Here is a 12,650-nt window from a genome sequence, read left to right as displayed (position 1 = left end):
TAGTGTAAATGTACAGTAGGTCAGAACTGATGATAAACAAAGACCTGGCTGTCTCAAGCATGTATTTTACTGATAAATACTTTAAGAAAAACATGTCTAGCTGTACAATAAAGGAAGGTTTAATGTTAACATGGCTATCTAAACACAACACTACTGCATTAAATGTTGTCAAACTTATCATATACAGATTAAGAATCAATTCAGTGTTTTACACCAACTACATTAAGCTGAAGAAGATGAAAACTTGAGAGTGAAGTCAGACCTAGGGATACCTGCCACTCAGGAAAAATCGTAGATCACATATCATCACACAAGAGTGATATAATATTGCATGACAAACATAGGGCTGTGCGTGTATAGACAGAGACGCAGGAAACGCAGGATTTTTATTCAGCATCCTTTAATCGATAGCACAGCTGAGATCCCTTTTCCTCCCTTGTCCCTGGTCATGTGTGTGTCTCCAGCAGCAAGCTCACGTGTAAACATTCACACCGACCACAATAAAAACGTTTGACCTGCGTGTAAATCACCATATTGTCCATCACCTTACACAGCCAAGAGACGCCAACAGTACATGGAGGACTGAGAAACAGCCGCTCGCTCTCCTTTCGCACAGTCTCTGTAGTGACGAGGATGTTGCCATGACAACTGAAGTGTAGTTTCAGTTTTTCTTCTGCTTGTCCACCTTCTGGTTGTTCTTCTGTACCTTCTGATGGACCACCTTCACCGTGGTGAGGAAGTTTCCCAGGAACAGTACGAGGAACGTCAGAGCCAGCATGAACACCTGTAGTATGCAACAAACGCAGACAAATGTGGCGCATGTCAGGGTCGTGTGCAGAGGTGTGTGTGTATATACACTACCGGTCAAAAGTTTGGGAACACTCAACTGAAATGCTTCTCATGATCTTAAAAAGATTTCGATCTGAAAATGTGTGATTAAATGTTTGAAATCTGTGTTGTAGACAAATAGAATATAAATCGTGTCAATGTATTCATTTCTTTCATTAGAAAACTAACATTTTATTTACAAACAGATATATTTTTAAACGGACGACTCCGAGTGAAATATTCTGTAAAGCCGCCGGTAAGTGTCCAGCGTAGGTGGGAACACCTTTAATACTGTTTAAAAGGCATCTCAGGAAAATTCCTCAAGAAATCGGGTGAGAAAACGCCAAGAATACATTTCTGGAAATTCTCGGCAAAAAGAGGTCTACTCTGAAGATGCTAAAATACAAAATTATTTTGATTTATTTTGGATTTTTTTTATCACATCATAATTCCCCATAGGTACATTTGTGTTACTCCAGAGTTTTTATGACTTTATTATTCTTCTAAAATGAGGAAAATAAATAAATAAATAAAGAAAGAAAGAAAGAAAGAAAGAAAGAAAGAAAGACTGAGTGTGTCTAAACTTTTGACTGGTTTTATATATAAGTTTAGTTTTACGCATCCTATTTTATTTTTATTTTTTTAAGTACAAACTTTGTTATAGTTTTTATTTTATGACTAGTACATTATCGAGTCAGTACAAAAAACATTTTCGATTTCCAAACATTAGTTTTCCAGCACAAAATGAAATGTTACACACAAACACAACGAAGGCTGCTGGATTTTGCTGCAAAAATAAGAAGCGAGGGTGACAGACAAAGTCTCCAGAAGAACCGTGGCTGGTTCTGCAAGATGCTCAATAAAACTTACAGCTCATTGACTATTTCATTACTTTACTGCTTTTTACAGTATTTAAAATGATAATTTTTTTTTTTTTTAAATCTAGAAACATTTAATTTCATTATTTTGAAGGCATCTTTGCTCTACAGCATTTCATTGCATGTGCCTAATGTTTGTGTGTGTGTGTGTGTGTGTGTGTGTGTACCTGCCACTCTTTACAGTCATCCCGTGCAGCAAGTTTAAACAGAGTCACTGCGTTGTACAGCTGCCAAAACTACACCACACAATACACACGTCAGTATCTCTGCCCAAACACATACTCAGGAATTAATGATACATAACTGCTCTCTCTGTGCATTTTCTGATTTAGTAACTGTACTGTAAGAAGATATTTAGCCAAAGATAGCCATAATAATAATAACAATAATAATAATAATAATAATATTGTCCTGTGCAGGGTAGTGTTTACTCACATGTCCAAAGAACAGGAATGGCAACAGGAAGGTCAGTCCTCTCCACATCCATGACTGGAAGCCCTCTAAACCCAAAAAGAGACAATACAGACAATTTACAGAGAGACACATGACCATCACACACATGTGGACTTCCCCAAAATGTTACCACAAAGTTGGAAGCACACAATTCTCTAGAATGTGTTTGTATGCTGTAGCATTACACTTTCAATCCACTGGAATGAAGGGACCCAAACATGTACCCTGACCAGACCTCCTCACCCAATCTCAGTCCCTGATCTCACTAAAGCTCTTGTGGTTGAGGTTCAACTTCAGAAGTTGTTGCATTTCCTTGTGAAGCAAGAAGTCACAGATAAACAAGAAACTTCTCACATGGCCCCACACACACACACACACACACACACACACACACACACACACACACACACACACACACACACACAGGTCAGCAGTATTCTGATAGTGACCTGGACTTGTATGGTATTCGGTCAATCAATCGGTAACCAACTGACCACATCTGACAAATAATGACAGTAAATCCTTTTATTATTCATTCATTCATAATCTTCAATAATCAGTCGGTCTTGGTCAGGGTCGCAGTGGATCTGGTGGCTATGCCTAGGTGGGCATATACATTGGATGGGACGCCAGTCCATCGCAGGGCAACATGAACATACATTCACACCTAGGGGCAGTTTAGCATAACCTACCTGCGTGTTTTTTGGTTTGGGGAGAAAACTGGAAAAGCCAAAGGAAACCCACATGGGAGAACACATACTCCACCGTGCTGTCCTTTCATTTTATTAATCAATTATTCATTCATATGAGAGAATGTGTAAAACCCATGATGTTATTGAATATCCAAACTGTGCTGAAATCCAAACCAAGCAGCAGAACATTAGTATAATATACAGGGTGTTGCCTAGAATCATGGGGGGATGTCAAAACAGATACTTTTATTTACAGAAAGCATAAATAATTTATGTCCACAATTTTTCTCAATACACAAATTCCTATTAGTAGAATTATTTGGATTTGTTCTTCCTTGCTCAGTTTTCTGTGACAGAAAATTAGACTCGCAGTCATCTGTACACATATGTATAACCCACCTACTGTCAAATCCAGCTGATTCCTCTCTCCTAAAGCACGCAGCCGATACAGACACCCGCTCTGATAATAATACTGCAGAAACTGCACAAAACCTGCAACACACACACACACACGGCTCAGGAATTAAAAAGGGGACAGTTGTTCCTCCTCATCGTAATGCTCAGTAATTATTTATTAATTTCGTAGACAATTTAGTGATGAAAGTCAACAGTCCACACACAGTCGGCAGCTCTTACTCTGAAAGATGGAGAAGGCCAGGAACTGACTCCTAAACGTCTGATATATCACACCCTCAGGCCTTAAAGCACATAAACACTGTTAGGAAGCATGCCGTTTACTGTGTGTGATTTATGCGTTTTTGGTGGGGTTTTTTGGACTGGAGGAGCGTCTCACCAGGTTAGCATGACACCCGAGAGAAAAGTGGAGACGTAGTGATGCAAAACCCACCAGCCTTTAATTCTGAAACACACACACACACACACACACACACACACACACAAAATATAAAAACACACTTAGTCATTTCTGTAGGATAAAGCAGGCAGATTGAAACATTATGGGATGTAACACAGTGACCTAGTTATTCAATATAAACTACTAAAACACATCTGACTCAGACATGGTTTGTACAAATGAACATAAATAACACACTTTATACAATTAGTCACACTCAATGTTTTTTTAATTCATTTAATTAGACACAATTAACTGAAATTTGGCTTATCCAAAACTAACTGGCTATCATAAATGGGCATTTGGGCTCATTTTAATATTTAAAACATTAACTAAACAGACCTAATAATTCACTGACTCTGCATCAGCTTGATCATTTGTTTTCCTCCAGAAAAGAAAGAGTTTATTAACCTCACCTGGAGCCGTTGTTGATGAGAATGCTTTCCCTGATGGTCAGCGTACAGTAATACCACACCAATACAAAATTGAAGATTTCATCTGTGACTCTGCAACACAGAAGAGAATAAAACACACCCTGGTTCAGTTTACTTTCATTTACGTGTAGCTGTGTTTGTGCACACCGCACAGACGGCTGAGCAGATCTCACCGGTAGTTCAGCAGGAAGAGGCATGTGATGGCACCTAGCATCAGGATTATGGTCATGCACAGCTTAAACTTCTCGTACTCATCCTTATACGCAAACCTGTCACAGCACAGGGAGAATAAAACGCTCACTGGAGCCATTCTTACTGAGTCTGACAGAGGAATAAATCGAAGTGGAAAATGATTTATTTAGAGGTTCTTACTTCGCCTGGTTGCTGAGCAGCGTTACGTTCACATTTCCGAGGACCAGATTTAAGTACAATCTGTTGAGGACATAAGAGCAGAAAATGAGAAGGGGCATGTTTAGACACATGGTCAAATGTTTACTTGTACAAATATGTTTAAAAAAAAAAAAAAAAAAAAAGGCCAACAATTTCCATGGGGTGTACTCGTTTTTTCCCAACTTTTAAATGATAAATTTGGAATGAAAATGTAGGCTGGTCACGACTTGGAGTCGCAAAAATGTCAAGTTCATTTGTGGTAATTTGCCAAAAATGTCTGGGAGCCCCTGGCACACGCATTGTGGAGAAACTTGCCTGACTTGGTACCATTCAGTTTGTCAGTGTGTGTTTAACCATGACTGGATATCACCATTACATTAAACATTATCTCTAAATCTCAGTGGTGATAGCTGGCTTGCTTGCTCGTACCTGCCTTGCACTAATAAGTGTACACTTGTCGGTCATGACTATGATCATCAACGTGGAAGCTCGTGTAAAAGCCACAGTCCGAGCAAACAGGATTTGATCTGTCGTATGGTGATTTGCAGTGCTGACTCAAGTCTGCACAAGTCAGACATGAGAAATAAATTCTGTATTTATTTCAGGCCTTCTGTACGAACAAAATCCTATCACTCACGGTTTATGTCCACATTACTTTACTCATCGGATCAAATTTTAGCTACAGTTCCAAAAATAATAAAATAAATAAAACAAATCTTAGTGATTACAAAATGTCCAATTTATGCAGTGTGTCTTCTCATACAGTGACATACTTTTAAGATGTTACTTTTAATATCTTGTTCTAGACTGGATATAAAAACAGGTTTATGTGAAGTAAAAGAATGACACCAAGATAAATCATGTCAGTTCTTTTCCCACCTTTAATGTGCAATTGCAAAGTATACACAAAGTGAAAAACAATCAAACATTTTAGGGGAAAAATTACAATATCCTGGTTGCATAAGTTTGCACGCCCGTAAACTAATATTTTCTTGAAGCAGCTTTTGATTTTATCACACCACTCATTCGTTTTTGGGATAAGAGTCTATCAGCATGGCACAGCTTGACTTGCCAATATTTTCCCACTCTTTCTTGCAAAAAAAAAAAAAACAAAAAACCACCACCATTCTAGATCCATCAAATTGTAACCTGTGCACAGCTCGCTTCAGGTCACCCCACAGATTTTTCGTTGGATTCAAATCTGGGTTCTGGCTAGGCCATTCAAAAACATTTATCTTCTTTTGGTTAAGTCATTCCTTTGTTGATTTGGATGTGTGCTTTGGGTTACTGTTGCAGTGAAAGGTGAAATTCCTTTTCATCTTCAGCTTACTAGCAGACACCCGAGTGTTTTGCACTAAACCGACTGGTATTTGTAGCTATTCATCATCCTCTCCACTTCGATAAAAGCCTCAGAAAAGCAGCCCTAAAGCATGATTCTGCCACCAGCATGCTTCACCATGGGTATGGTGTTCTTTTAGTGATGTGCTTTCTCTTGCACCAAACATACCTTTTCTAATTATGGCATTTTTTGTGAGAAAGGACTAGCCACCCTACCCCAAAGCCCAGACATGTGAAGAATACAAGAGATTGTCATCACATGCTGAGACTCATCAGTACTTGTCAGATATTCCTGCAGCTCCTTTAATACTGCTGTAGGTCTCTTGGCAGCCACCCTGCTAAGTCTTTGTCTTTTTGCAAATGTTTGAGGGACGTCCTGTTCTTGGCGATGTCGCTGCGGTGCTCCGTTTTCTCCACATGTTGATGGCCTTCACAGTGTTCCATGGTACACCTGGTACATTTATACAATTCTTTTATACCCAGTCCTGATCAACACCTTTCAACAAGTGAAACCCTATACATGCTTTGTAAGCTTTGTAGCAGTCAGATGAAACCAAGACGATGTGAAGAAAATCCTACAGAAACAGCTGGTCTTTATTTGGGGTTAATCAGAATAATTTCATTGATGACGGCTGTATGAAATTTACTTTTGAACATGAGATTGAATGTGATTAGCTCATTTTGAACACTGCCACATCCCCAATTATGCAAACTTATGCAACAAGGTTATGTATAAACTTTTTTTTCTTCCTTAAACTGTTTCTGACCGTTTACCACTTAATTTTTATACATTGTAAATTCACAGTAAGATTGGTTAAAAGTTCTGACATGATGCATCTTGGTTTCATTTTTTTTTTTTTTTTTTTTTACTTCACACAAACCTGCCATTTTAACAAGATTTATTTATATGCACTGTATATCCAGATGAAAAAAGATGGCTTGCCATTATTAAGTTTACATTCACTGAAGTGTTAAAAAGGTAGCTAGGATTATTAATAGGTTACTCATTAAAGCTTTTTATTGTCACAGACATTATGTGAACAAAAAAAGGGGGGGGGGGTTCAAGGAACTGAAAACAAAAAGCAGAATCAGTATGATCAATTACAAAGCTGACTTTGCCTTTTCAAAACAGCTGTATAGAATCACAATGTAAGAGCAGACGAAGCACGATTTCAAGGTGAGTGTTTCAAAAAAAGGCAGCTGTACGCCAAACACAACAGCCCAACCTTTTCAAATAATGTCCAAGCTGCTTTCATTACATATTCAACATCAGATTTCATACATCTCATATAGGTAGGTGGTCATGATGAAAACGATGATGTGTGTTTCAAATCACACTTCACTTTGAACATACGCATCCTCTCTCACACAGATACAAAGCACAAACACACACACAATGGACAAAGCTCCTTTTTCCAGCATTTCCTCCCTGATTGCAATGACCCTGAGCTACCAGTGTACTCAGTTTAATCACTACTACGCAGTATTACTCATCTCACAAATATCCCATTTTCTTTGTTGTTTGTGATGTGGCTTGTTCACACAAGAGTAGGAAAGTGTGCACATGTGGGTCATTTCAGGGTAGAGCTCTATTCACATGGTCACATGTCTCTCACACACACACACACACACACAGAGTTGGAAAGACAGAATCAGAGCAAAACAGCAGAAATGGGCAACAAGGTGTGTAATGGGATCTAAACGCACTTCTCTTTACCCATGACTCAGGAATTTGTTGTGAGGACTTGGGCAATTGTAAGAAAACAAAATGGTGTACTCACCCATTCTTCTTTGGCAAGTAGGCTTCCATGTCGAAGAAGACATTCTGCTTCTCTTTAATCTGCTCCTGCAGGTGATTTATGGCCAGAGACTCTTTGTCGTTGCATGTTTTTGCGCATCTGAAGGCACAATTCATCTACATAAGCTTTACAAAGAAAGTTCCTTAATCCCAGCAATCAGACCTGCTACGATAACTTTATTTCATGGAGGATGCATTGAACCAGAAATAATTGCGATAAACGTTAGTATGTTTATTTTAAGACCATTTTATGCCACTGATATAACGATAATATAATAGCATAGTTTTTATCTTCTGAAGAAAATATCCTTTAAATTTAGTCAACATTTGATCATGCCATATTTATTCATTTAATCAATTTTACGCCGACTAAAATGACATCGAATACGAGTCGATGGCATTGTAGTTGTCGAGAAAATGCGAAAAATAAACCAAATATTCACACATTTTATATATTAACATGTGAAAACTGCCCTTACTGTGAAAACCTGATCTCCTGAAATTATAACACTACAGAGAGTACACTATAGAAATACATTATTGTGAATTCTTTATGCTTTAGTTATTCATTGTCCGTGTTTTAGTGCGTTGTTACGGAAACTGCGTATTCACAACGTGACGTACTTACGTTCTAGTTAATTTGTGCGCTCATGTCATTTTGTGCAGAAGCGAGTTGTAATATTAGGTTTATGTTGTGTAAATGTCTGATTAATCTCTTATGTGTGTTACGATGTGTTTGGGTGAGTTAATTATCCCGCTAGTAAAGCGCTTCAGTTTACCGCTGTTCAGTCACTGTTCAGCTTCAGCTCACGCAGCTTAAGCGGCTCAATCCCCGACATTACTGACTACAACTGGATTATTTGAATAACTAGAACTTTGGAAGCACTTCTTTCTAGAGTTTTCTTCTTCAAAAAACAGTGTTAGTGCACTGTTAATATAATTTTTTTCAACAGTATGTTTTAATTAAAATCGGTGCTAGTGCTTGCTACACATCTTAAATGTTTAAAAATAATAATAATAAAGTTTCTGGATTTGAATGTGCATTTTTATCCCAATTTCACAGAATGTTCAAATTTTAATTTAACAGCCCTAGAGCAGACAAGAGGAAAGAAGTAGCGCAAATGGCTAAAATACCGGTGTGTCAGGAATCTCCCCTTTGCACCGGGCGCTCCGTGGAGAAGCCCTCAGCGTACAGTGTCTGTTGAACTAGTTTCGTTTTCTCGTTTGTGTATTTTGGATTATCCCTGCTTTTGCTGTTTGCTGATCGCTTGACCTGTGCCTGTGTTCTGTTTACTGATCTTGACTCACGATTTTGGATTTGTCTGCCTGCCTCTCAAATAAAACGCTTAAACTGCATTGGCATCCGTCTCTACTCGCCGAACAGGACATAGATTCTTATGTGAAAAACAAGCATGAAAATGCAATGGGCGGTATCGAAGTCAGCAAAAATGGTCAAGGTCACGTCCATATTTCGTACGATAAGTTGATAAAGTAATTATCGTGACAGGAATTAACAGCAATAGTGTGCCGGTCACGTTTATCTTTATCAAGATTTTATTTTGCTACCTCATTAACAAAAGTGAGAGGAGTGGTAGTGGCAATAGTATTTTCTTCGTAGTTTGGTCACTTGCCAATTCCCACCCACCAGCTACCACTTCTCTACCACACAACAGCTACCAAGTGAGGAAGCCAACCTCACCTTTTCAAACTGCTGCTTATGCAGCATCACAGGCAGTGTAAGGGAAAATGCTGTCTGCCCTCTTCCACATATATGACCTCAAACACCCAAGATTGGCTAGTGTCATTGTAACTGACAGGAGAAGGGGAGAGAGAGAGAGAGAGAGAGAGAGAGAGAGAGAGAGAGAGAGAGAGAGAGAGCGAGATACCATCCCTCTAACCCAGACAGTACGGGCAATTTTTGCTCTCTGGACTCAGCTGTGGTATACATAATTGGTAAGCAAACTCAATCTCCCTACAAAAGGGTGGGCTTGGCAATATTCTGAAGTACATACACTGGTCAACCATAATATTAAAACCACCTGCCTAATATTGTGTAGGTCCCCCTTGTACAATCAAAACAGCTCTGACCCGTTGAGGCATGGACTCCACAAGACCTCTGAGGGTGTGCTGTGGTATCTGGCACAAAGACGTTAGCAGCAGATCCTTTAAGTCCTGTAAGTTGCGAGGTGGGGCCTCCATGGATCAGACTTGTGCGTCTAGCACATCCCACAGACACTCAATCGGATTGAGATCTGGGGAATTTGGAGGCCAAGTCTACACCTTGCACTCTTTGTCATGTTCCTCAAACAGTGATTCATCGGACCAGGCCACCATCTTCCATCTACCCTACCCTACCCTACCCTAACCTTAACCCCCCCCAACCCTAACCCCCCCCAACCCTATCCCTAACCCTAACCCCCTAACCCTAACCCTGCTCCATGGTCCAGTTCTGATGCTCACATGCCCATTATAGTTGCTTTCAGCAGTGGACAGGGGTCACCATGGACATTCTGACCAGTCTGCAGCTACACAGCCCCATATGCAGCAAGCTGCGATGCACTGTGTGTTCTGACACCTTTCTATCATAGCCAGCATGAACTTTTTCAGAATGTGTGCTACAGTAGCTCTTTTGTGGGATCGGACCAGACGGTCTGGCCTAATATATCCCACTGTAACAAGATAATCAATGTTGTTCACTTCACCTCTCAGTGCTTTTAATGTTATGGCTGATTGGTGTACATGTAGTGGGTTGGTAAAAATTAAGTACACAAAGTTTCCAGAGAAATGGGATGTTTCAGACAAAATTGGGTTTGACTTCCTACAACCTCAGAGACATTTTAGTGAACACAGCTGATAAAGAACCTTTTGTCCGAAATGTCCTGTTTCTCAGGAACTGTCACTACGTTTACATGGACAACAATAATCCAATATTAACCCGATTAAGACGGTACTCTGATTAAGAAACACCATGTAAACAGGAATTTATTACCTTAATCCGACTGAAGTCATACTCGAAGCAAACACAAATCGAATTAAGACATGTGGAGTATTCCTGTTTTAATCGCATTATCGGCGTGTATTACAGACATGTACACACCTTAATCACACTATTAATGTCGTGTGGAAGTTTTCCCAGCATTTTGTGACAGGACACGTACATACATGGCAGTGCTCAACATTTTACGGCGAGCAAGAGAGTACGGCTGCGTCCCAAACCGTGTACTTGCCCACTATATAGTAGGTGAAATACATGTATCTGAGCTACTATATAGGCGGTAAGTACGTGGTTTGGGACGCAGCACACGGCTTCAAGCAGTTGTCTATTTGCACGAACAGCATGAGAAATAATTAACCGCACTTGAAGCTTTCGTGAAATTAAAAATTAATCAGCCAAAATTGTATACGGTACCATAATGAAGACGAACTGTATGTCGATACGTGAGATTCTGGAGGGACGTCGGACGGCGTGGTGCGGGGGACATAATGATGTGTACCGTTAATCGCTTTATGTTCTATAACATGTAAAAGGAATATTCTAAAAGCAACTCATGTAAACACCTTAATCACACTATTGTCTTACTCAGAATAAGGTCAATAATTAGATTACTGCTGTCCGTGTAAACGTAGTCTATGTGAACTATAGTTAACTTTTACTACATCCACCTTCTGCTACTGAAACTAATTTAGTAGTAACTAATTTAAGTAACTTCCTGGAATTATGCTGTTCTTGTAGTATAAATATATATAGACACACACGAAAAACTGATTATCAGCTCATGCAAATGTGTCTCACAGATGAAAAATAAAACATACCGACGAAGTGTGTGTCCGAGCTCTTTAAGGCCTTTCCTCTGTTTGCATATGGCACTGCTGCAGATCGCCTGCAGGTGTGCGAGCTCCTCCAGCTTCTGCCGGTACACCTTATGAGACTCCTAAAAAAGAAAAACAAAGACAAACACAATCATTATGATTCATAACCAGTTCTCATCATGAGAAAATTAACCTGGAAACACACCTTAAAAACAGGGGATTTATGCTTAATATGAATAAACATAAAAATGATTTGTGTTTAATAATATTGCACAGTCAGTTAATAATAATAATAATAATAATAATAATTAGAGAACAGACTCACACTGCTATTCTAAAGGATGTTTATTTATCCTCAAAGAGAAGCACACTTAGATCAGAAAACCCAAAGGCAAGCTTCAAATTATTCAGACACTGTGTAATGTGATCTAGATAAATAATCACATCAGCTTCAATCATTGTGAAAGACGAGACAGTAACACATTCAAATCAATTGACTTGACAGAGATTCTCTGATTCGTGTTTTATTAAATCACAGTCAGACAAATCATGAATGACATCCAAACATGTAGCTGTTAATACAGTTATGATTAAAAAAACCCCAGTGTTATTGTTATTTACCATCCTCAGATTAAGGTCACTCTTCTCAAAGACGTCTCAGTCTTTCGCACACAAAGAATGAAAACACAAATAAACAGAACAACAAAGGGCAAACTTAAAGTAAAAGGTTTTAAGTGGAATCAGTGTTCACAACCATGTTAGCTCTACTGCTAGCTTTCATCACTAGAACGCTAAGTAAGCAGAAGAGCTTACACAAATCCCATTTTAAAAGTTTATTCGCGTCCGTATAATTTTAAATTTCAATTTCACAGTCTAAGAAATAATTAACCAAGGTCCAAACCTGCAGCTGTTGATATTCTTTCTCTATTTCTTCCCATTCACTCCGACATTTCTCCAGTGACATTGTACCGACTGCCATGCTCACCTGATTCTCCCCTTTGTGGACAACAATCAATGCGCATGCGCGCCATTTTCACGCATGCGTGCGACAGACCGGTTTGCAGCGCATGCGCACTATGTTCAGTAATTTTCTAAAAAGATATTTATTATTAAGTTACAAAGTTACAGCACAGTTACATTAAGTTACAGTATAATAATAATAATAATAATAATAAT

General features: G+C 39.0%; 1 protein-coding gene across 1 annotated transcript; it reads right to left on the bottom strand.

Annotated features, from left to right (window-relative positions):
* Positions 1-49: 49 nt before the first annotated feature.
* On the bottom strand, positions 50-12,489 carry tmem120b (transmembrane protein 120B). The gene is made up of 12 exons (XM_053645475.1): positions 12,376-12,489; positions 11,478-11,596; positions 7,648-7,764; positions 4,511-4,570; positions 4,312-4,407; positions 4,121-4,210; positions 3,645-3,710; positions 3,488-3,549; positions 3,251-3,343; positions 2,142-2,206; positions 1,874-1,942; positions 50-784 (listed from the first exon to the last, which is right to left on the bottom strand). Exons 1-12 carry the CDS (start codon positions 12,451-12,453, stop codon positions 662-664), a joined length of 1,038 nt encoding a protein of 345 aa, XP_053501450.1. The 5' UTR covers positions 12,454-12,489; the 3' UTR covers positions 50-661.
* Between the last annotated feature and the right edge of the window lie 161 nt (positions 12,490-12,650).

This window comes from Ictalurus furcatus, chromosome 16, assembly GCF_023375685.1.
Source record: "Ictalurus furcatus strain D&B chromosome 16, Billie_1.0, whole genome shotgun sequence".
NCBI lineage: Eukaryota > Metazoa > Chordata > Actinopteri > Siluriformes > Ictaluridae > Ictalurus > Ictalurus furcatus.
The sequence above is the reverse complement of the archived record's forward strand: the minus strand, read 5'-3'. Positions and strand labels throughout refer to the sequence as shown.